This window comes from Phalacrocorax carbo, chromosome 8 (assembly GCF_963921805.1).
Source record: "Phalacrocorax carbo chromosome 8, bPhaCar2.1, whole genome shotgun sequence".
NCBI lineage: Eukaryota > Metazoa > Chordata > Aves > Suliformes > Phalacrocoracidae > Phalacrocorax > Phalacrocorax carbo.
In genome coordinates this window covers 7476356-7501700 of record NC_087520.1, presented here as the reverse complement: position 1 = coordinate 7501700, position 25345 = coordinate 7476356, and the positions used below count along the sequence as shown (strand labels likewise).

General features: G+C 45.2%; 1 protein-coding gene across 1 annotated transcript in view; it reads left to right on the top strand.

Annotated features, from left to right (window-relative positions):
• Window positions 1–22557, top strand: part of GLRA1 (glycine receptor alpha 1) — a 41097-nt gene extending 18540 nt beyond the window's left edge. Inside the window, exons 3-9 of the mRNA XM_064458511.1 lie at window positions 1678–1745; window positions 10406–10629; window positions 14428–14510; window positions 15154–15291; window positions 15818–16032; window positions 16706–16852; window positions 21384–22557. Of these exons, the coding sequence (XP_064314581.1) occupies window positions 1678–1745; window positions 10406–10629; window positions 14428–14510; window positions 15154–15291; window positions 15818–16032; window positions 16706–16852; window positions 21384–21698 (1190 nt within the window). The 3' untranslated portion in view covers window positions 21699–22557. The remainder of the gene's footprint in view (window positions 1–1677; window positions 1746–10405; window positions 10630–14427; window positions 14511–15153; window positions 15292–15817; window positions 16033–16705; window positions 16853–21383) is intronic.
• The last annotated feature ends 2788 nt before the right edge of the window (window positions 22558–25345 follow it).

Here is a 25345-nt window from a genome sequence, read left to right as displayed (position 1 = left end):
GCGCTGGCAAAGGGCTGCCTGGGAGCTGCTTAGACAGAAGCCTGCTCAGATTGCCTGGGACTGGAACCAAGAAAATCCCAGCCATAGAGAGCATTGCTGATACGTGGCTGCAATCCCACTCCTGCAGAGGACAGGCACAAAGTTTCAGAAGAAGCCAAAGTAGGAGAGGAGGAAAGGGAAATGAAGAGGAGTAAACCAAGCTCCAAATGTTACTTAGCAATCATGATATTCCATTAATTTCCACACAGGAGGAAGTTTGCACTGATTAGAGGCACAAGCCTCTTGTCAAAGCCATTCCTCCCCCCCTTCCCAGTATTTCGTCTTGCAGCAGCTGCCAGACTGCAGATGTGGCCTTAGGGGGCAAGCCTCACTCCCAAGGCTGAGCCATCACGCAGTGCTTGAAATGCAGACACCATCCTCATCTCCATAAAGGATGGGGAAATAATCTAAAAAACCCACATTCACCACTTCCATAGATCTTATCTTCCCAGAAGCATCTGTCACAGGAATGATAGGAGATTAACTCCCCAGTGTTAAAAGGGGACCTTGGTTCTTGGTGGGTATTCTCTGCTCTTTGCTGGGCTTCCTTTCCCCACCACACACTGGGCAGGACCAGTAGCAGCTCCTTCGGGAGCCCCTAGAGCAACAGGTGCCCCTTTTGCTTTTCCCCTCCCCTTGGTAAGGCTCTACAAAGATCCTCTCATATGTGGGCAAGCCACCAGTTTGCCAGGCACCAGAATGCTTCTGGTTCCAAAACATTCTCCAGCTGTTTGTGTTGTGCTGAACTGCAGCTCTTGACATCTCCCTCAGTCCAAATGCAGCATTTTCATTTTCAAATTTTCCAGGCAATATTGTGATCCACTTCCAGTCATACTGATACATTTGGGACCAGTAGCACATGAACAGGCTGACACCCATAACCTCTAACCACAATCTTTTCATCCCTTAATCCTCAGTCCCCTCTTTTGGTGGCCCCTGAACTTTTCTAGTACAGGCAAGCTAAGCAAAGCTTTGGTCTGAAAGCAAATAAAGTCCAGGAGACGCATAGCCCAAAGTCTGTGAGCACCCTCTCCCAAAACAGGACAGAGAATTTCTGCTAGCAGGGCCCTGATGTCTCCTATCCAGCTGTGAGCCTTAGCAGACACCACTAGTACCACACAGGGTACTTGCTCCTTTACCCAACCTGATCCCTACAGCACACTCTGCTGCACTGGCTCCGTTAGGGAGCATGTGGTCTAATTTAGAATCATTTAAAGTACTCATTTAAAGCATCTGAAAGTATAGAGCTCTAAACAAGAGGGTCTGTCAACAGTCTTTCAGCTTTTCTGGGATATATTGCCATCATGTTCAAGGTGAGCTTGGCACCCATACAGCAATGTCAAGATATCTAGAAAGCTGTCCTGCCTGGCTATAATCTATTCCTTTTCATCAAAACAGTTCACAGAGAGATATATAAACAGTCTCCGAAACAGAGGAACAGAGGCAAAGCAAAAGCATCGTCTGATGTCAAACTGGCATTAGAACCAAGACTAGACTAAGTGGGTCATCCAGACCTTATTCCCATATCCACCCCTCAGTCACCCTGTTCCCACAATAGGTTTTAATACTACAGGGTGAAAATACTTTGCCTTAGAAGCACATGGTGAACTGCTGTTCCAATCTGTATTTGTCATGCAGGCCCACCAGTGAACGTCAGCTGCAACATTTTCATCAACAGCTTTGGTTCGATTGCAGAAACAACTATGGTAAGTTAAAAAAAAAAAATCACAGCACAGCTGCTCAGCCTCATTGCACTCCCAGCAAATGCAGCATCACACTTCTCTTTAGTGTGACCAGAGGAAAATATTGTCTCCGTGTTCCCAATTTTACCTGAGTTTTGAGTAAATTAATGGTCACCACATAAGACTCGCACTGCATGTAGTTGAAGATCACACCAACTCTATGTGCATCTCTATGAAAACACTGTACAGGAAAAGTTTAAGGGTCAGAAAAGGAAACAGTCTTTTCTGAAGACTTGCCTAAGGCTCCAAGCTCAGAGGGAGTTGCAGATACTTTGTGTTTAAATGCATAGAAATCCAGAAGTTTGAATCATCACTTTAAGTGAAGTGAATTCAGCTGAACTCGAATTCCTTCTGCACCAGATTTCAGATTCCCAAAGATTAAGAGAATCACTAGATGATTATTTTCTTGGAGACGTATTTCCATTCGACAAGGATTTTTTTTTTTATTAAAAAAATCAAAACCAGTATTTGCAAGTTAAGGGTCACTTCAGACAAAATTATTGAACACGGCTAAAGGCTGTATCTAATTGGCAAGACACTAGGAGCAGAGGATCACAAGCACAGGAGGTAATTGCTCCATCTGAAAACTATTAAAGATTGGTTGTGACATAATCAGTGAACAGCAAAGGAAAACTCTGGAGGTGCAGTGCCTTACCTCTGTGCTAATTAAAGGTAATCCAGAAATATGGTTTTTAATTACTCTTTGGTAATACTTTTTCTATAAAAGCTGTTGAATGAAGGATGCAAGACTCCAGCTTCAGGTGTTTCGTGCATTCAGGCAGGATGTTATAGGCTTTACATATAGATCACACCTCTTGAATTGAACAAGTTGCTTGTCGTGCACACCACTGTCGGAGGAGATCAAGACCTATATGCCTGGGGTTATGAGTCTCTTTTAACACTGTACCATTCTTCTGGAAGTGTTTGGGGTTGAGGACAGTTCAGTTCCAGTAGTAGGAAAAAAAAAGCTGTTACTCTGTCCAAGCACAAAGAAACACATCTCATAGTTAGATTGCAGGATTTGTCAGAGTTCATAGGCAAGGAGTGTATTCATGGATTCATTTGTATATAAAGCAAATGAGAAAGGACTAGAACCAAAATACACATCTGTTCCTAATGTACTGTTTTACTGGATACCTCCTCTGGTGTTACAGGCAATAAATTGTCTGTTCCTACACGATCTAGCAGAGGTGATCGACAGACTGCAAGGGAGAGGAGCAGGCCCACAAGGGATCCCTGTGCAGTGTACAGAGCACGTTACAATGACATGTTTTTCAATATATCTGTACTACATTGCAAGGTGCATTGGAGCAGTCATACAAAGATGTCACGGGATCCCAGTATGCAGGATGCTCCATAAAATTAGCATAGACTAGCATGAGAGAAAAAGATGCAGTTCACCTCCAAGACACACTGCAGGGACTTGCTATCCTCTCCAGATGCCACTCATTTCATAGTCTATCTTCCATAGAAAAAGTTCCCATGGGAACCCAAGAACACCCTCTGGGCACATTGCCTTGTCTAGAAATACCCAAGCCAGCTCTGACAAGCTAGTCCAGATGTCAGGCTGACACAGCATTGTGCACAACCTAATATAATGTGTTTCTTTGGGGACAGCAGTTCTGCTTGTAAATGCTGATGAGAACACAAGCAACACAGGTACAGAAACATCTGAAAATGAGAGCCCAGCAAGTGAGAGTGGTCTTTGGGATTCACTAACCTGGGATTTACTCTGCAGAGAAGCCAGACTCCCCCCTCCGTTTGAGGATGCAGCAGGTCAAACAGGCAGCATCAGTTCCCCATCAGTTTCTGGGAAGGGCAGAAGGTCTTGTCATGAAGGGATTTTGAGACAGACCTGATTACTTTGAAGTCAAGCAAGTGATCAAATATCTGGGGGGCAGCTGGGGGAGGGGGGGGGAAGGGAGCAGGGAGAAAGGCAATTCAACATTTTACCATAAAGATAGCAGTAGTCTATCACTAAGCCCTGGGACTGATGATGGTAACACTCCTCCAGCTGCTTCAATGGCCAAAAGAGGAAGAATAACATTATGGTTTAAACCTCAATTATTAGGCACACTAAGCCTGGCCAGGTTCAGAATACTATGTCATTTTATATTTGGTTACTATTGCACTGCTACCTGCAGGAGAAGAGCCACAGGTTTTTATGGATACCACACACAATTAGACAATCTCTTAAAATATATCTGTAGTGGGGCTCTTAGTTCCTACAGAAAATACCACTGCTGCCATTTAAGTTTTCAGTGCCTGAATCTCAAAAGTCAGCGTAAATCATGAGGCCACAATGCAGAAGATTAGAGAAATTGGAGGTGAATTCTCACTTACAGTTTGAGGCATCATGGAAGGTAGAGGAAGAGAAGAAAATACAGGAAAATAGAACAAACCAAGCATTTGATGCAGCCACTTGGGTCTACAAACCTCAGAAGGGAGGATTATGACTTGGGACTGGGAGAAGGTACAGAACTCTCAGATTGGGAAGAAAGCTGATATTTGCCCCACGAAAGTTCAAAATGAAAAAGGCAAGAAATGGACACCAGAAAACCGGGGGGGGGGGGGGGGGGGGGGGGGAGGGAGAAGAAATCATCCACCAAACTGAATTCCCCAAAGCAGAGCTGACATTAGAGAGAGTGAACTAAACTCCTTTAAGCATCCTGCAGAACTATAGACCCAACATAAAAGTCTCTAGTGGTACACATATTTAGTTGGATATTTTTGTTAGATTGTGGCTCATAATTTACATCCATCAACCTCACTTGCAATCTGCTGTAAGGACCAGGGAACCTGCGATTGGGAACATACCCCTGTAAACCCAACAAGTGCTTCAAGGGGAAAGATACTACCAGCTACAACAGCCAGGGCAAGGCCGGACAGCCTCCTTCTGTCCCAAAGCATTACAATAGTGCATCCAACAGAAAGGGATTCCAGAGGACAAATGCAAGATGCATCCACCCTATCCACTTATTTTTATTAAAAACACCAAACAACTCCCACTCCCAACCACAAAGTGTTAAATCCCTTTTTGCTCTTCCAAAGTATAAACACCTTTCCCCCCAGCCATACCAGGATAGGAAACCTATAGTAAAGCTACATATTCTTTATTCAAAATGAAACTAAGTCAAGCACCCAGGGAACAGGATCTTGGCTTTAAGTGAATAAACTGCACCAGCTTTGGCTTTACTTTGTAGCATGAGACAGGTGGTAGGATTATCTGAGCATTTAATCTAACAGATTTCCTGCTATAACAGCAAACCTGGAGTCAAACAATACCCTTAATCTCTCTTCCAATGGAGAAGTTTTATGGATCTCTCACTGGCTTTGACAGTTGGGAACAATTTGTATATAGTGAAGATACATGGAGAAGGAGGAATTTTTTTTTTTTTATCATCACCTAGAGTTGGTAGGAGATAGACTCAGGCCTAAGATGACACCTCCCAGTCCCGTATTTTAAAAAGGGTCCACACATAGCAAACAAGAGAGCGTAAAATAAAGAAAATCACAAAACAGCCAGCACAGGCTTCCCTAGGTACAGTATATATATGCAGATTTATTTCTGTTGACTTCATGCCATAGTTATGCATGAGAGCAAACCAAACGTAACCTTCCAGCCAGCTGCAACACAGCCACAGTTCGTCTCCCAGCATCTCCTAAGGACAGGAGAAGCTGGAGGCTGCAACTGTCCAAATGTTAAATACTTGTTCAGAGACATCTGTACGTGAGCTTTCCAATGAAATAAGAAACCGTCCCTCAAAACAGACTAAGCAATGCACTCCAGCTTCGCAAGCCACAGTGCGGCAGACAGCAAATATGACTGATGAAGCACATGGGTCACGTTTAATAGCAAGCCCACTCACCCCAGGGTCAGTGAAAGACATAACTATCAATGCACAAAGCCTGTAGCAAAGGCTAAGTTTTAAGCTTAGTTGCCTGCAGTCAGTTATTCTTAAACCCAGACATCATCCCCACAGAGATAATAAGCATGTAACAAGTCATACAACGCAAAATGAAAAGGTTTTCACAACACCTCACAGTCCGCTGCAGTTTCAATGTTAGACCTGCAGTGTTTTGGCCATGTTTATGGTTGAAGTTTGTCTTTGCAATGAATGGAGGAGGGAAGGGGGAAAAAAAGCCACAAAATAAGACTATGAAACTTAAATACAAGGACATAAAAAACCACAAGCTGAAGCACAAGACCTCACTACTAAATTCCTAAGCTTGACACTCAGGAGAGTAGCTACAGCCCAACCCTCCAGCAGTTTCATCCTTCATCAGGAGGAATATGGCTTCCCCTCCTTTTGTAGGAAAGCCCTGAAAAACCTTCTGCTTTAGGTTCTAGAACAAAAAACCCACACATATTAAGCACCAGAGTACTGCTCCCACCCCTCTACCACATACCTACCTTCATCAAGCAACAGACTTCTTCCTCAGCAACACTTCCTTCCTTTGGCCCAGCTGTGTCCTTCACACCAGGCTTCAGATTAGCTACTTGGCTACAGCTGTGGCAAGGTAAGAGGCCCCTTATTAACCTTTCCAAGGTCTTCTCCCAGTATGGGTTTTTTTTTTGTGTGGTTGGTTTTGGGGGGAATGGGGGGCTTTTTTTTTTTTTTTTTTTTTTTTTTACAATCAGTCAGTTGTAGAGCTCCTTTGCAGGGCAGGGAGCCTTAACAATGTTTGTTCGTTCCCTCTCTAGAGAATGAACCCAATGTAAATAAAGCCCCTTGTGCTCTGCTGTCCAGGTGGGATAACAGACTCTCCTCCTGAGGGATTTTAGTCTCTACCCTGTGTTTTTCCATCAGCAAAATGTAAGTTTATCAAAGTGAAGTCTCTCACCGAAACTGTTCAGTGCAGAGGCTGGTCTGACAGAACCCCTGAGTCAGGGGCTGAAACCTGTTGAGTTTTCTGACAGCTTCCATCCCTTCTTCACAGCACTACCTCCAGCCTGCCACTGCTTTCATCAGCTCACTCATCATCAGATGCCAAGACTGGGGTATCTTGGGAAGGAACAGTCTGAAATAATCTTCCATTTCCTTGGCTCCTTGCGAGGCCACTAAGCAGAATTTCATTTCAGCATTATCAGATTGAACTACTTTGATCGCTTCACATTTTCTTCCTGCCCTGTCTCATTTCCCCCTTGGGAGCAAAATGCCTTTGTGCCAAATTGCAAAGCTCCTGAATGCCTTCACAACACAGACTTGCTGCTTGCCACTCCCAAGCCAGCCAGAGGAGCAGGCTGCACAAGATAATCAATGCCTGGATGTGATTGGCACACAAATGAGTAACTCAAGTGATAAGAAGTATATGGAGAAAGAGATTTTTTTTTGCTGAGTTTGCAGCCCCAGTAAAACCTTTGGTTTTTTTTCCTTCAAAGTTCACATCAGAAATTGGTCTGTTCTGTCCATCATTTAGGAATAACTGCAGACTTCTTGGTGATGCTAAGTAAGATCTCACACAACAGCATCCAGAAGAAACACTGTATATCTCCAGGTAGCCAATGAACGAGTGTTGTTCCGCTCATCAATTCTCAGTTTGACTGTAATGCCTAGGCACGAAGCTTTCAACACAATTTCCTTTAGCTGGTACAGAATACTGCAACCCTTGTCTTAGGCTATGTCACAGACATACCCCATTTGCTCTCCATGCCTTCTGCTGGCCCCTCAGGCAGTGTCATGTCCCTCTTGCAGTCACAGTGCTTGTTTTTACATTTATGTTCAAATAAGCCTAGACACAAGAAATCTAAAAGGCTGCCCAGCACCTTCAATACTAGCTACTGTGCAGTGCAGCTGTCTGTCATAAGGGAAAAGGCATCTGGGAGGAAGCAACCATTCTCGATGGCCAGGCCAGGACTGTGGAATAAACCCACTGAGAAGGAAGATCTTCATAAACACACACACAAAGAGATAAAATATTAATGCCATGAAATGGCAAAGCCAGATAATTGCATTCAGTGCATGTATTATATTTCTTTGTCCTTGCCTTTTTTATATCACAACATAGATAGATGCTCAGGTGTCTATATTCCAAAATAGAGACATAGCCACTGCAAACCCTTGTCTCCAAAGGAGGAGCACAAAGAATAGCATGCACCAGGGTTACTGCACCGCTGAATGGAGGCAGTGCAGTCTCTCACACCACACATCTGCGACATGCCCCTGGACTGTTCCCATGTAGGACGTGAGTACAGGGCACTTGGTTTCTGGAGAAGAATTAGGATGGGCCTTCTTACAGCCATCTACTGTGAGAAGTTAATTTTCATTTGGCCCACAAGCATGTAATTAAGATCCTTTATCGTGGTGATGAAGACTATGGCAGTCATTCTGTCCTATGGCCTCTTGTGCCTGCTGTGGAGGCAATGTAAACCACCCTACACCTCTCTTCTCACTCTCTCCTTTCCTTATGGCAAATTTTGGAGCAGAAGCAGTGAATTTACTCCAGCAACAAAGCTTACCTGCAGCAACACAGGCTGCTGTAGAGAGATCGGCTCAATTTCCTCCCCCTTCCAACACTCCATCAGGCTGAGACACTTCTGGGCAGCTACCACTGAAGTTTCTTCCAAACATTAGTTTAATTTGTGTTGTACATGACATAAGCCCCCAAGTGGAGCTGACCTGCTAGCATCCAGCCTATTTGTAGCTGAATAAGCAAAACGACCTTTTGCTTTTTACCTATTAGGTCAGTGACATTGATTTCCCCTCACTGCAATGGCTGCAGATCTTTACACACAGAAAAGGGAGAACTGAAAGTGTACAAGTTGTTCGGGGAGCTGCTGTGTGCCATGGAAACTGGAGATTCAGGGTTGCATTCCTTTTCCAGGTTTACGTGATTGGCTAGTCCTGAGCCAAGACCCTGGTTCCTAGCTGTCTACAGCTATTCACATTTTCTCAAGACACATTATCCAGGATGGACAGAGATGAATAATTAAGTCAGAGGGATGCACTAGGACTTGTGGAGGTGACATTTGGAATATCAGCAGAGGAGAGAGTGTTGCAACTCTTTTTCATGTTCAGAGCTCTGCTCCTTTTAGCATCAAGTCCTTGGTCCATTTCCTGTTCTCACAACCATTAATGTCATTAGCAGCTTCTGTGCTCTGAGGATGCAGATGGCACTAAGAGGCCCGAAACAAATTCTAGACCTTGGGCTTGGCTACGAACTACCCCATCCCAAAACACAAAGTACCTGAGACACAATCCTCTCCCAACCCCACATTGTGACTGGACTCCACATGAGTCATGTCCTCCTGGACAAGAGGCTGTAGGTTCACAGTCAAGTGAGCACTTGAGGCAGCAACATCAGAAAAACTCTTCTCCATGTGCACCCTTCAACTCCAGAGGTTTGTGTTCTCCAGATGGAAAGAACAGACCTGATGGCAGAGTCAGAGAGATCTCCTCAGAGATGCCAAATAATCTCACCGAAAGAAAGGTCCTAGTGGCTGCAGCAGGTATTGGGTACCTATAAGCACGTCAGACACCCTCCATTAACTGTCTGTTAATAAAAGTTTTCAAAGTATATTAGTATTAGAAAGGCACCAAAGAAACCTTTAATCATGATAGCAACTATTATTTTGGGCCAGGGCAGTGAAAATGGTTTATTATATGCTGTTCTTCAGATGCAGTCTGCCTCTAAACTTATAAAATGTCAATTAATTTATGGACATGGAGCTTTTTATCCCTCTCCTGATAGCTGGCATGTCCTCTCCCCATTTCAATTCATTGGCTTACTTTCTTATCTGAAATTTAGCAGAAAAGGGGCATGCAGATCACCCTGGGAAGTTATTGGTCAGACAGAGAGAACAGAAACTGCCTTTAATTGTCCAGGAGAGTGTCTGAGCTAGACCTCAGCAGTCAGCCTTGACCTGGGGAGCTCAGGGGAGCTGTAAGACACACAGTTACAAGGCAGATATCGTTTTGCATAGTGCTGGGGGACTAGTGTCAATTAAAGAAGACAGTCATCCTATAAAATCTGTGGCACTTACGGCATTTAGACATTAGAGAGGGAAACCCAGAACACTCACTTAGGATTAGGAAAGCAGACTTCATGCACATCCGTCCCAGGTTCACATACTCTCACCAAGGGCAGTTGCACCCGTAAGTTCATCTGAGTTACCTTTATGTTAGTGAACACATGGGGAACATCCCTTCCGTGGACTGCCTGTCTCTCTCCGCCTTTTATTTTCACAAGTCTGGAAGAAACATAAATAGTCACAATATAGGATGGTTCAACACTGAAAGGAAGTTGACTTCAATGTCCTTTCCCCCTTAATCCTCTGCAACAGTCATGTTGCTGACACCAGCCCTTACGACCCCTGCAACTGAACATCACTTCTCCAGCCCCGGGGTTCAGATTAGAGGTCTTGGCACTTCACACACAGCTGATGATTGCTGCGATGGAGGGACACAAGGATAGGCAGCTGCTCAGGCTATAAGATGGCTGCAAGCTACAGAGCTAAAAATAATGACGGCTCCTTGAGAAATAATGCCAAGAAGGCATGCCATAGCTTGGAAATGTAGGTCTAGACATGGCGCGGTTTTGAGAATTATTTTAGTACACCTCAGGACTTTCAGCCAGCTCTGAACACTAACTGCATTTCTCTGCTCCCTGCTTACACCATGCAGGATTATAGAGTGAACATCTTCCTGCGACAGCAGTGGAATGACCCGCGGCTGGCGTACAATGAATATCCTGATGACTCTCTGGACCTGGACCCCTCTATGCTGGACTCCATCTGGAAGCCTGACTTGTTCTTTGCTAATGAGAAAGGGGCCCATTTCCATGAGATTACCACAGACAACAAGCTTCTGAGGATCTCCAGAAACGGCAATGTCCTCTACAGCATCAGGTGAGGTGACTTGATGGGGAGAACTCCACCAAGGTCAGGGAGGACAGAGCTAAACCCCCACTGTTCTAACCTAAAATGAGAAAGTGGAGACTTTGAGCATGCTGTTGGACAGAAGAAATTGAGGGGTTTTAAGTGGGAGATCATCCGATTAACAGTGTCATAGCAACATGGTGGCAAGGAGCATTTGGAGGTCTCTCATGCGACCACCTCCTGACAATTGACAAGAGTACCTCAGGTTAGCTGTGGCTTTGTCTGCCATATTGAAATGCTCCATGATGGATATCCCACAACCTCTGTGGGCTGCCTATGCCAGTGTTTCATCCTCCTTTTGGGGCAGATTCCTTCACACAAAAATCTCTGGAAAGTGGAACACATCCTTATTTCCCTGACCAATATTTTTTTTTTTTGAGTTGAATACAACTACACAAGCTAAAAGAAAGCAAAAGGTCATTAACCAGCTCCTTCATCTGGACCTTTATATCCAGCATTAACCTGTGCTTAAGAGCAGTGAGGTATTCAGTTCACTGTTTGCACATCTAAGCACATCCTTGTGGGAGCAGAGTAATGTGCTGTAAGTGAAGATGTCTTTCTCCAGCCACCCCAAGAAGGAGAGGTTGGCAAAAGTGTGGAATCCTTCTGAGAAAGTGCCACCAGCTACCTGAGCTTCAAGTCCTAATATTGCACTAGTAGCTTCCCCTTAAAAGAAAGCATGCAAAACACCAGTATTTTTCTTCATGTTTAAATGAGAAGATGCCCATCTGAAAGGACTGGGTAGCCTGGCAGTGCTCTATCACACACCAATGATGAGCTTGAGACAAAGACAAATTTTCCTGTGCTTCATGCCTCCTTCCAGTAGTCAGGATCTTGGAGAAGGATGGTGCTTTCAAAAGGCATGGAGACTGCACACCATGAATTGGGCCGCCTCTGGGACAGCAGAGACCATTGCATAGCTGGGGGTACTTCCACACCCCCCGGCAGCTTTGTCTTCAAGACCTGCTAAGACACAACTATGCCTGGGAAATTTATTTTCAGAAACAGTTTTATTTGCAGAAGAAAGAGAAAAAAAATTAGTGAAAAAAGGAGGATGGGGAATGCCTCCTTACATCAGTATTTGAATCTGTGTTGGAACAGAAGGGTGTGGGTCCTTCAGTCACATGGTCACCACTCGCTGCTGCTTCTACAACAGGCAAGAAAGTAATAACCAGGAAAGGGTCAGCCAAAGCATATTGAGATCAAGGGTTGGTCTGGGAAGGAATCTAGCTCATCTCTACCTTTCTCAGTCCAAGGACTTCTGCTCCTCACTAGTAGATTCCTTAAGATCCCTAATGTAAAATTACTGGAGATATATTAACACACGCCTAAAACCAGCTGTGCTACATGAAAACTGTTAAAGCCCATGAAAAACTATGTTTTGAAAACTGCAGCATTTCCTGACAAAAAAAATTAGGAAAACTCCTAAGTAGAGATCCATGGCTTTGTCATCTCAGCATAACTCTTCCCATTCATCCCCTTATTGCTAGATCCCAGAATCCATCAGTAAAGCTAACTAATTGTACTGAATTTCCCACAGGAAATAAACCCAAACCCCCACCTTCACTTCATTTCCAACCCTATCCACTCTTTATTTTAAACCAATGAAATTAAGATCAAACTTCATGAGCTTAAAGAGGGAAGGCTTATCTCTATCTTGAAGACTTTTTTACCTCATGTATAATGTAAATTTGCCCAAGGTACGCACATCCTGTCTCACACTGCAGCTCCCAGTGGGAGCCATGGGGAAGAAAAAGCAGCATGGAGCTGTAAAATGGAAAATAAACAGCTTAATTCTGCAATGTAGACAGCCCCCATTAAACATCAAGGTGGTTCCAGTCCAAAGACCAGATCCCTGATGGCCAAAACAGTAAAAGGATTGCCATGCACATTGGTGGAATGTGGAAACCTCACGTTTCTTAATTTCTAAAACAGGCAGGTAGTAAAACTGCCACCAGCAACTTGGCAGTAAGTGTGGCACAAAGTCCTGTTCCAGGCGCATCTGCAGGAGCACAGAGGGGGAATAATGGGTCACCCAGCCCTGGGGTTGCTCTGCAAAACAGAGCAATGACTTAGCAGGGGACACAAAGCAATGTGGCTGAGCTGATCACAGTTTTCAAGGCAAAAACTTGAAAATATTTCAGTTTATGATTTTAAAAAAGAACTTTCCTATCTCCCTCATCTCCAAATGAAAATATTGGTTTCTTTTTAAGTACATTTTCTTGTGAAAACCAAAAAGAAAGGGACATTCATGATGGAAGACCACAATGTAAATAATTTCCAAAAAGAGAAATAGTCTTTTGCTTTTAAAAAAAAAACATTTCAATCTACAGTGCTCTGCCATTTTCTAACTGGCTCTTTGCTACTACTATTTGCAATAGTCAGACTCTAGTCAAGGCACTTAAAAGAATGTAGACTTTGTCCCATAGATCTAAAACTCAGCTATGGGTTCACCCAAAATTATCCTTGAGGATTTCACTCTCTGATCCCTTCTCAGCCCACACTTCTCCAGCATGTGCTCAGCATCTCATGACCTAGTCACAGATACAGCCACCCCTGTTCCACATCTGGTGGATATTTACAGTAATTTCTTCTCAAGGGGCTTGTCTGAGGTTCTAACTGAAGGCTTCTCTCTCTGATTGATCAGAGATGGAGTCCCCTGCCACAGATGTGATGAGAAAAACAAAGTAGGCCAAGGCTGTGGTGACTCTCTTCTACTAAGGTGTTTGTTTAAATACAGAAAATTCAGTGGCTTTCATGAAAAGAAAAATTGAACAGGTCAATTCTTTCTACTGCCACATCTTCTGTCCCGACATGCCTCTAAACTCAAGTAGATACTTTCTTCCAACATAAGGATTTAAGTTAAACTATCTTTCCCTCCTACTAAGTTTCCTGTAGGTCTGATGATAGAAAAAAATCAGTTTCTGTCACCCAGGTAATTCTGCTATTTCTACATCAAAGCAAAAGGCTGAAAAATCTAAACATGCCAGGGAACAACATTATCAAACAAAATAACACAAGTCTAGCTCTCTGAATCAAATAATTTTAAATCAGCTTGTTTAACCAAACAAACATTTTGAGCATAGATCATGGTATAGGGCAGCACAGCAATATACAACAGAAAATGCAGCCTGCACCTAGTGGAAAATAGGGCTTGAGAGCCAAAAGTAGAGGTCTCAAAAGGCACACCAAGAATTCAGGAAGATATAGAGATACTTATTGACTTATCACAGGGCATTTTCCCTGCAGAAAATCCCACCAAAGTCTCTCTTTTCCCCCAAAGTAACATGCGATCCTGAAGAAATTTCTTTTTTTATAACACAGAAAATGTTTTGTTCAAAGATTTCCAAACAATCCCGGTCTCTAGAAATGTATCTGGGGATCCACAGGATGAGTTTGGTCTTGCTGCTAATCCAGACTTTTGTGAACCTGAGGCAAGAAATGGAGGCAGAAGCAGCAAAACTGTTTGGAGTGGGAACTCTTTGCTCTGCACAGTCCAAAACAACATTGCAATGAATGCCATCTGCAGCAGGCTTCTCTGCTGGGAATTATATCACAGACCCAAACGCTCAGCATTTCTGATGCTTTCCAACACCACATGTGAAGACACAGGCAGAGAAGAGGTAAATGATCAGTCATTCCCCCAGCGCACCAGTGTGACCTGGGCAAGGTACCAGCCTGTTTGCAACATTGGGTGGCCGAGAGGGTTCATTTCCTCACCAGTACTACAAACTGTTTGGCATTCCCTGTGCTGTGTTCTCTCCTCAGGATCACGCTGACTCTGGCCTGCCCCATGGACCTGAAGAACTTCCCCATGGACGTACAGACATGCATCATGCAACTAGAAAGCTGTGAGTCTTGCTCTCATCTCTGTTTTGGAGAGGAGACAATGTGTTTTCCATCTCCCTTGCCATCTCTGACCCCAGATGCAATCCATTCCCAGTTCAGCCTTTATGGCAGACTTGCTCAGGATTTTCCATTCATTCACCATGTGACATTTCCTAGAGAAGCCAAACCTTAAAAGATCCCATGAGAGGAGCCCTGGCTTGCTTGTATTTACATTGGCCTTTCACTTCAGAGGAGAAAGGTGAAAGTGCTTTCAGCTGCAAATGGGATTTTTTCTCTCTGGATGAACATTTGTCCCTTGTACATGTTGCTTATCCCAAAGGAGCAAAAGACAATGAACTACTTCATTCAGAGAAAGAGGTCAAGTTTGAAAAAATAGCAAACAGCTCAACAAGCCAAATTCAAGAAAAAATGTGATTTATTGCAGACAATTCATTGCACACCATTACAGCTCCAGTGCAGGTCATTACTCCAGCTTTTACCATATGCATATCAGTTCTGCCTCAGCCCAGTTCCCATTCATTACAGCATTGCCGAGGAAGGCCAGGGTAAAACCCTGGCTCCAAACATAGATCTCTTCTACAAATCTGTCCCTTTCCGGATCAGTATTTAATGTTTCACATGGTATTTGTCCCTTCCTTTCAACAGTTGGTTACACAATGAATGATCTTATATTTGAGTGGCAAGAAAAAGGAGCCGTGCAAGTTGCTGACGGGCTGACTTTGCCTCAGTTTATCCTCAAAGAAGAAAAAGACTTGAGATACTGCACAAAGCACTACAACACAGGTTAGTGCTGTTTACCCTTACCTGCTGGGTTCATTAGAGAGGAATTCAGGATAGTGGTTTTGCCAGAGTCTCTTTCTATATCTGATGGCAGTCCGGTGATACCAACCTTGTCCTACACATCTAGGGACAATGTATAAATACACAATAGATACATGGCCAGTAAACATACACATATATAGTCAATAAAAAGCTAATAGACACAAGTGTGTGGAACCCTCTTGTCCCCAGTAACACCTGCATCTGTTCAAGGGTGTTTGGTCTGTATCTTCTCTCCCAACATCTTCTTTTATCTTTGATGCAAGGGAGCAGGTGAAATTTTAGTGACAAAGGAAATACTGCCAAGAGCTTTCTTTGATATGTTGATGTTGTACATTCGTATTTCAGAACTGGGCAACAGCTGTTAATTTCCTCCTCTAACAAGCCTCTAGTTCTAGGCAATGCAAGGGAAGTCCCCAGACAATAGCTGAAAACACGAGGCTCACCATGCCTTATCAGTAATGTTCCATGTATCTCCCGTCATTCACAGGCAAGTTCACCTGTATAGAAGCTCGCTTCCACCTGGAGCGGCAGATGGGTTATTACTTGATCCAGATGTACATCCCCAGCCTCCTTATTGTCATTCTGTCCTGGATCTCCTTCTGGATCAATATGGATGCTGCACCTGCTCGTGTTGGCCTGGGGATCACCACAGTGCTCACTATGACCACGCAGAGCTCTGGTTCCCGAGCATCATTGCCCAAGGTAAGGAACACACTTATCTTCACAGGGGGGCAAAATGTGCACTTTCTGGGGACAGCACGTAAGTCACCACACAAATCCTCCTGCTCAACAAAGACACATTCTGCTGCCATTGCGCTATTCCAGTTTAAGGACAAGCAGAACAAATTGCAGTCCCCCTTGCAAAACTTTTAGCACAGTTGCTATGAGCAGCACCAAAACTTCCCCTAAGATTCAGCACTCACCCCGAGATCTACCACAGCTCCCAGTAGCCAGGAGCTCTGTACCTTACAAACCCCTGCAACAACCACCCATGGATTTGTGCTCTACATGCTAGCTTTTTACTCACTTGACCTTCATACCTTTATATTAGTACTGAATTTCCCTGTTATGAAGGGCTTCTGGTGTGATCAGATTGGATTACTATTTTGTTTGCATATAAACCATCACAATCAATACCCAGATAAATTAAAAACTGTGTAATTATTGGTACTTAAGAGCCCAGGAGAACTTTCAGTGGCCTGGTAATATATTCCTTTTAAATGAGCTAGATTTTGGTACCCAAGGACAGACATCAACCATATCATGGCTTGCTCAACTCCTCCCAAAGATCTTGGGAGTAATGTGTAAAACAGTAAGAAAAAAGGCATTTGGGTGAAGAAGCCACCCCATGCCAGTCTCTCTTTCTGACTCCTAGGTGTCCTATGTGAAGGCCATAGACATCTGGATGGCTGTGTGCTTGCTGTTTGTGTTCTCCGCACTTCTAGAGTACGCTGCCGTCAACTTCGTGTCTCGGCAGCACAAAGAGCTGCTCAGGTTCAGAAGGAAGAGGAGGCACCATAAGGTAATACTTTAAGCATGAAGGACATGGCTGGAATCTGTCCCAGCAGAACATCACTACACAGTCAACTGAACTGAGCCACTAGATCCGAGGGAAGTCCTCAGTATATGGTCAGATGTTAAGGAGGGTCACACATCAAAAAGCAGGGCTACCTCAATGAATTGTTTCTCTTCTAATAGTCTGCTGACCCCAGGAGTCTAGCAAGCTGTTTTTTGTTAGCTAGCCAAGCGATCTAATCCAAAAGGGTTGTCTTCAACAGAACATTTTCCACACAGCAATATTCTGGTCTGAGTTCTCTTCAGAAGACGCAGCGAGGGCTGGGGGGAGGCAGGCAGGGAGGTATGAGGGATGTCTATCAGAGAACAGCATCCCTCAACAAGACAGCCTACATTAGCCTAGAGGTAAGTGACACTTCTTTTGTCTCTGTCATCTCTATGTTCAAAAGCTTCTGCTTCTCAGACTGACTGCAAGTTCCTCTCAGAAGAAAAGAGCATTATTCTCAGCCTTAGCCTTGCTCCATGCTTACTCGCCATGACTGACACCAACCCAAGCATGCATGCGTCATATCGACACTCATCTCCTGCAGCCTGGACTCTACTAGCTTTTAGGCTGAGGTACCACAACAAAGATTTCACCTCACAGGATGCACTTAAAGAAACATAAAGGTGACTGTGATCACAAGACCAAAGGCACTTAAAGATTGTCCTTAATTGACTAGTAGAATCAGGTAGGTGGTATCAAATTTTCAGCACCAGGCCTAAAAGGCTGCCTTCAAGCTAGCGTTAGAAAACTGGTAGATTTACTAATATAAACAAGAAAAAAAACCCAACCAAACAAAAAAAAAAACATAGAAAAAAAACCCAAAACAAAACATAGAAAAATTTTGCTGATGGGAATCTCAAGAGAGGTCCTATGAGTCCACCAAGGCCTGCCTAAAATATTCCTTATAGGTATTTGTCTGCCCTCTATTTTAAAGAGCCCTCTGTGATCCATCCCATCCAGAGATCTGCCATTCCATTGCTTCACTGTCCCAGCCATTAAAAGTCTTACTTAGGGTCTAACCTGTCCTACAGCAGTTCTGAGTGTGTGCTTGCAGAACTGCCATGGTTCCAGGAGGCAGTGGGGGCTAAGGAGCAGGAATCCCTGCCTCTTTGTAGATTTGCCTCTTTTTGTTTCAGTTGTCCTATCTGCAAAACAGGAGATAATTTTTCACTTGTCCCCAGAGCAGTCAGGACCAGTGATGAAAAGTGTTGGACACATGCAAGGGAAAAGAAATAACAGATGAGACCATCAGCACCCATTGATTTTGTCTGGCCAGAGCAAGACTCTGCCATCTCAAAATCAACTAAGGCAGTTTTGGTTCAGAAGATGCAACCTGCTTAACAGAGCCAAAGCTAAAACCACCCAAAATGGGTGCCTCTTAGTGCTTTTATCTCTTCATCTGGATTCAGGCATCCTGTTTCTGGATCCGTGCTGTTGTATGCAGATCGCTCTGTTGATAAAACAATAAGGAGAAAAAAGCCACTAATATACAGATGAGTTTGAAAGATACTTGCCAGAGATATTCCATTGAACGCAAGGCTGCTATTACAATCCCTACCCAATCTCACAGCAATTTAATTGGAACAAAGCATAAACAAACACACTTGCAACAGGAAAATGAACAAGGTTTGCAGGCTCATCAGAAATCTAGGAGCTGACTGCAAATATGCAAATGGAGTAGTGCAGCTGCCAAAGAACCTAATTGCTCTGTCCTGATGTCCTGACTTGTCTGGGTAGCTCTGCTGGGCTTAGGTATGACATGCCAGACTAAAAACAAGTGAGATATCGCAGTGATCCATGCTAGTGGAGGCAGCTGAGAAGATGACTGGTCCATGCCCACATTTATTAGGTCTGCCCAAATCAAAACCTACTAGCCGTTCTTATGTGCTGGATAATGTGCCACGGTCTGGCATTAATACAAGTGAATCCAGACAAATTCATTTCTTCCTTTCCTCAGCGTTAGATGCTAGGTGCTACCTATTTCTTCTTATTAAGAGAGTTTCTTCCTCTCTAAAAAATAAAAATAAAATCAATAAATATTTATTGCCAGGTTTCAGCTGAACCTTTCAGTTTCTGAGCCACCTCTTGCCTCCTTCCCTCTGGAAGAAGGGGAAGGACTAGACTAGGAAGATCAACTAGACACCTCTCTCTGAACCCACTACTCTGTATTTACTGAGGCAGACAGGTCCTGGCATGGGTAGATAAAGGGACCGTGATGGCTAGGGAGAGTTACTGTCCCTTCGAGGTATGGACCAGTCTAGTTAATATGACACCATCATCAGACCCACTTGGGGTGTACTTGGAGACCCAGCCCCAGGAGGCCAGCCCAGTGTGGCTGGTGATGCTTTTGCCCTTCTCGTTCGACATGGCACCTTGAAAAAGGCACCATTAACTTCTCTTCCCTGGGTACAGCACTCAGGCAATACAAACCAGCCACAGAAAACAGCCAGTGGCCTCTCAGCAACAAGGAGAGGAAAGAAATGCAGTGAATTAGGGAATTAAGTGATTTAGGCTAAACCAGACACATGTCAGTGCACAAACACAGATATGTGTTTGTGCAACCAGAGAAAAGCAGAGGCAGTTTTACCTGAACCTCCATAATACAGATGTGATGAGAAGGTCTACAGTCTCAGAAAGCTGGGCCTTTGCAGCCCATACACACATTATTAGCTGTACGAAGGAGTCCAGTTAAGGAAAGGGGGATGCTAGGGATGAGAGCGAACCTTTGCAAAACTCTCCCTGATGCTCCAGAGACAAGGGATGCTGGTCCCTGCTGCACCCCCCCAGCACAGCTCGGGGCTCCCACGTCCCCCCTGAGCCACCTGCACCTGGTGCTGGCAGGAGCCAACAGCACAGCAGGAGGGTCACAAGTAGCCTCTGCTGCCTGTACCTCTCCAGGTCCCCATCTGCCCTCGTTGCCAGTGCCTCATCTGCAAAGCAGGTTCTGGCCACCTGAAAAATAGAACTCCTGCATCACCTATCAACAGAAGATCAGCCTTTTAACTGAAAATCTCTCTCCAAGAGAGCCAAGAGGAGACTTTCTGTGAACCTTGACTCCTAGCTTACAGTGTCTCTTACTAGATATTCAGCACCTGGACTCACCCAGCCCTGAGAGCAGCTGGTCCTAAAGTTTGGTACCTCAGTTTCACCAACCAGAGCACTGCCTCCTCACAGAGGCGTTGTTAGGAGGCAAAGACATTTAAGGACTGTCAAGTCTCAGATGCCAGGGTCCAGAGATACACCAACCAGAGCAGAGGAGAATTATCCAAAGGCCTGCAAATCTGTCTCAGCCAGGACTGTGAAACAAATAAGCCTGTTGGTAGGTCACACAACTCACCAGCTTGCCACCCTCCCAAAGAAAAAACAGAACAAATAAATCTTGATTTTATTTGGGTTGTTTTGCTTTGCTCAGATATGCCAGCGTGCTCTTCCTCCTGCTCCTCTACCCCAGAACCCCAGCACAGTGCCTCCATCCCACACAGCTACCTGCTCAACTCAGGGGCCATCCAGAAAAGGCACTCTGCAAAGAGAGGAAGGGGCAGCAGGACACACTGGGCAGGTGGGCTACGAGGGAGGGGGGACACAGGTCAGTTTGGGGGACACAGCATGGATCAGCCTCCATGATAGATATAGTTGGACTAACAATTAGCCTTGGTGGCCTGTAATCAAGAGACTTGGGTTTCTGACCCTGCCTGTGTAACTCCCTGGTTATATTACTTTGGCCAAACTTGTTTTTTCCTGTGATTACATCCCCATGTTCAATAAAACAGGGTTAAATCATTCTGAGAAGCTTGCAAGGCCTCCATCAAAAAACAGCAATAGCATTTGCCTTTAGACTGGAAAATAAATTCTTTTTCTTGCTCAATAATCGGAATTAGCACAAGCAGCCACCTCTTACCATTGACCCTCAGAAGGCCACTTCATTTCCTCACAGAAAGATGGCTTGTGGAAGGGGCTGTGGGTCTCGGGTGGTCCCACGGGCAGGCAAGCTGAGGGCTGGTTGCACGCTGCCTGCAGAGGTCTTTTCCTGGACAGGTCTCGGTGCCTGCGCATCCATGTAACTCTGTAGGAAGCCTCGTGCTGCGGCTTCGACTACCTGAGTTACATGGAGCCCACTCCTTCTGGGCGAGCTGATGCAACACAGGCAAAACAAAGAAGGTGCTGATAGGAGCGGGGGGAGGGAGAGGCAGAAGCAAAACAGGGGATGCAATTGGAAAAATGTACACAGTACTGCAAACCATTCAAGTCTGTCAAAGACACCGGTGGGGTGGAAGTCAGTCCTGTTCTCCATGGGGTGCCTGGATCCCCTGATTTGCATCTGTGCATCACACAGCTGGCACCCCTCTATAAGGCTGATCTCCCAAGAGCAGAGGGTTTGTCCAAGGGGGCTGAGGTTGGGGCATGATGGAGGTGTCTTTCCCTTGCAGAGCAGGAAGCTGTCAGTGGAGAGCCTTATAGCAAGGGTGCACTGTCTATATCTCATTTTAAGTAGAGTCCCATGCTGAATCTGTTTCAGGAGGATGAAGCTGGTGAAGGCAGGTTCAACTTCACTGCCTACGGGATGGGACCAGCTTGCCTTCAAGCCAAGGATGGCATCTCCGTCAAGGGCGCCAACAACAACAACACAGCCAACCCGGTCCCACCGCCGTCCCGCTCCCCTGAGGAGATGCGAAAGCTCTTCATTCAGCGAGCCAAGAAGATTGACAAGATCTCACGCATTGGCTTCCCTATGGCATTCCTCATCTTCAACATTTTCTACTGGATCATCTACAAGATCGTCCGCAGAGAGGATGTGCACAACCAGTGAGGGAAGGGGAGCAGCTGGGAGGGAGAGAGCAATCCTTTATATATGTGCAATAGCAATGCAGCAATGCATGAATTTAAGAATGTGGCAATATCTACTAAAAAAAAAGGGGGAGGGGGGCTGGGAGGGACTTTTAATCATGTGAACTGAGGATAACTGGCACAGGGTGGAGAAAAAAAGCTCTTGATCTGGGGAGTGCAGGGTGGGGGTTAGTTTTATGGCATAGGAAGGTTTGGATTGCTCCAGCTGCAATCCAAGCAGTGTAATATATTAATATATATTCATGCTTAATTATAATGCAAAAAGAAAACAGTCAAAAAAAAAGATAAACAAAAAAAATTTCTTTTTTAAGCCTATTAACAGCTTGGATTCTCAAGTCACTGGAATGAGTCATAATTCCATGTGCAGAAATGACCGCAATTACGCTTTATCTGACTTTTGCTATAGAAAGGCCATACCAGTCAAGCACGTGGGGGGAAAAAGCTCTAACAAAAGGAAGAAAAAAACAAGAAAATCATTCTATGCTTCTCTAGGTTTTGCACTTTGAAAAATGGATAGACGGGGAAACTTAAAAAAGAGGCTGAAGGTTGTTGTTTATTTTATATATTTACTTTTTTTAGTCACGGGTTTGCTGATCAAACACTTTGTGACTTTTGGATAGAGGAAAGCAAATACATTATCTCTCTGTCATCCCCATCAGAGAGCATCAAATGGGAAACCCAAGAAGGACAACAGGGCCTTCATCAGAAATCACAGGTACCTTCTGTCCTTTTAAATGACCTAGCAGGATTTGAGTCCCAGGAGTCAGAAATACTACCCAGAACACTAGAAATTATGAAGGATTTTTTTTTCCCAAACACTTTACGCCATGTTTGTTTACGGGGTGGGGGGGGGGGGGGGGGCGGGGGATATACGATGGAAGCGTTGGATGAGTTAAAGCAGAAACTATATTTAAAATATAGAGGAAATAGGCATATTCATGCCTTTTTGCAACAGGACCGGGCGAATGGCAATATTGTCAGTAAGGGGGGGCGGGGGTAAGGTGTGTACAGAGAGAGCGGCTTTTATTTTCAGACATTTCATAGCTGTTATATTAATAGTGAAGCTGGGCCGATGGACCCAAAACTCTATTTTTGTATCTATTTTGGTGCTGCATTTAGCTTTAATGTGGATGGGAAGATGGATCAGGCTGCTTTGCCCCTCTCTGCTGCCCAGCAGAGTCCTGGGGGAGGCTGGCAGTTTGGTGGGGATAGGGAAGGGGGGAGGGAGGTGGGAATGGGTGAGCAAAGGGGTTTCCCTTTGGCCAAGCAGTAGCACAGGTTGTCATTGGCGGTTGGGATTGGGGGAGGGGAACACAGCAAATGCCTCCAGGGTGTTATTCAAAAGCCTGGCTCAGGTCTGGCATGGGCAAGTCAAGGGCTTGATGTCCCACTTGCCTCTCCGGGACCCTGGGCACAAGCCGGGCTGCAGCACCCGGGGTAAGCGAGTCGTGTTCTTTTGCACTTAAGCGAGGCGGGTAAAAGAGAGCATAAAGGAAGAGACAATCAGTCTGCACTGAAGCACTTGGGGTCAGGTCTGGATTAGGCACTAAATGAAGGCAGAGAGAGAAGTGGCACCCAAGGGGTGCTTCCACTCTCTCTCCTCTCCCCTCACCCCATCTCCTGCTCAGGACCGGACCACAGCTGACCTGGGCTGTAGATATGATGCTTGCTCTGGGAACAGACAGGTTCCCGCTTGCAGGAGCTGCATCCTCCAGAGCAGCTGGAGCAGCTCACAGCAAAGTGCCCTCCAGCACTGTCAGGTCCAGGTCAGCATCCTCCAAGCCTGGGATGGGAGGTGGAAGCCGATGCTCAGCCATGGGTGTCCCAACCAGCGCAGCAAGAGGCAGCTATGGGAGAGGGCAGTGGAGTGCAGTGACCTGCGAGCTGTCCTAGCACAGGGTCAGTGCTGAGAGAAGGAAGCCCAGAGAAAGCACCAGGGCTTTCCTGGGTTGGGCAAAGGGACACCCATCTCCAAGGTTGCCAATTCAGCACCTTTCACCAGCACTAAATACACTTTATTTAAAAACAGAAAAATTAAAAAAAAAAAAAAAAAGAAAGAAACAAAGGATAAGAACAACAAGGAAAAAAAAGGGAGGAAAAAAAGAAAAAAAAAACCCACACGATAGTCACTGTGTGGACTAGGCCAAATGGCAATATTTCCTAATGTTTTGGCAAAGGCCACCTAGCTTTCTGACTCCCTTTGCACTGCTGAGACAGGGAAAGATCATGCGATACCAGTGTAAACCGGTACATCAGCTCCTTCCCCCCTTCCCTCTATTGGAGCAGTAGAAAACCTGTGAGCTGAGGATTTCTCCTTCCCCTGGCAGACAGAGCTTCCCCAAGGAGGGAGATCTCAAGCTCAGAGCCGTTATTTGATGCTAGGAGAACTTTCCAAGCCTTGGCTGGAGCCCAAATCTGCTGCTGGCTCTGGTTGCACTTGCTGAATTATTGAACTCTCCCTGCATGCGCGACGGCTGTTCGTGCCAACTGCGGGTTGTGCGATTGCTTTAAATGGCGCGTCCTTGTCTGAGATGAAAGAGCAAACCCAGGGAATTCCCCTCCCTGCCCTGCAGCAGGGCAGAGGCTTGGCAGCCCATGCACTGCAGTTCCCTGCTCACACAGGGGAACAACCGCAAATTGCTATCATTTGGGCAAAAAAGGTCCCGCCTCGATGCCCAGACCTTGCACTTAGGAGTCGGGCAATTTGGTCGCAGTTCACACAACATCTCAGTCTCCCCAGGCCACCTGGGATGGCTCACCAGGGCACAGCCAGCTGCAGGGCTGTGGGTTTCCTTCCTAATGGAAGCTGCTCTAAGGAGTTGCCTGTAGGTTTTTAACAAATCTTGTGCACCATCCTCCCACCCAAGTGAGTTTTGATCCTACATCCCAAGGGCAAGACCAGAGCAAGGAGGAGGAATACGTTTCCACCTCACTTCATTCTGCTCCAGCTTAGAGAAGGGCCTCAAGACCGAAGAGGAATCCCATGTTCGTCTTAGACCTACTGCTTGGAAATGTAGATAAGCTCACCGTTACTGCTTCACTAGAGCTCCAGTGTCACTTCTTGGCACTGACTAAGGCCAGAGGAAGGCAAATTAGGGACTAGAAATCGTCAGAAAAATGCTTGCATTTCTTGCTCATACAGAAGCACTTCAGCTGCTCATGGAACCCATGGGAGTTTAGGGACTGAAATAAGAATTACATGCTTACCAGCCTGCGTTTGCATCCAGTTCAACTCTGCCAACCACTAAGCATGTTTGATGCTCACCATAAGCAGTGTTATTTTCTCTTCATTAAGCAGCCAGTTTCTATTCGGCCATTTTCCAGGCCCAGGGCTGCCTGCACAGCGACAGCAAGCACCACTCACATCCCAACGTGAAATGTGCTGGGGCCTTGACAATGTCTGATGGTGCTGAGATAGCTGTCCCACAGCTGTCCTGCCAGGCATTTTCACCACGTAGACAAGACTGTAGACTGTCCTAGGAGCCCCTGGCAAGCCTGCGCGGTTTTCAAAATAAAACATTTTTCTCCATCTGTATTAGGCTGTGTTTAGTCTCTATATTTCAACAGAACTTGCTTTGATAACCTATCTCATCTTCAAAGTAGGCTGCT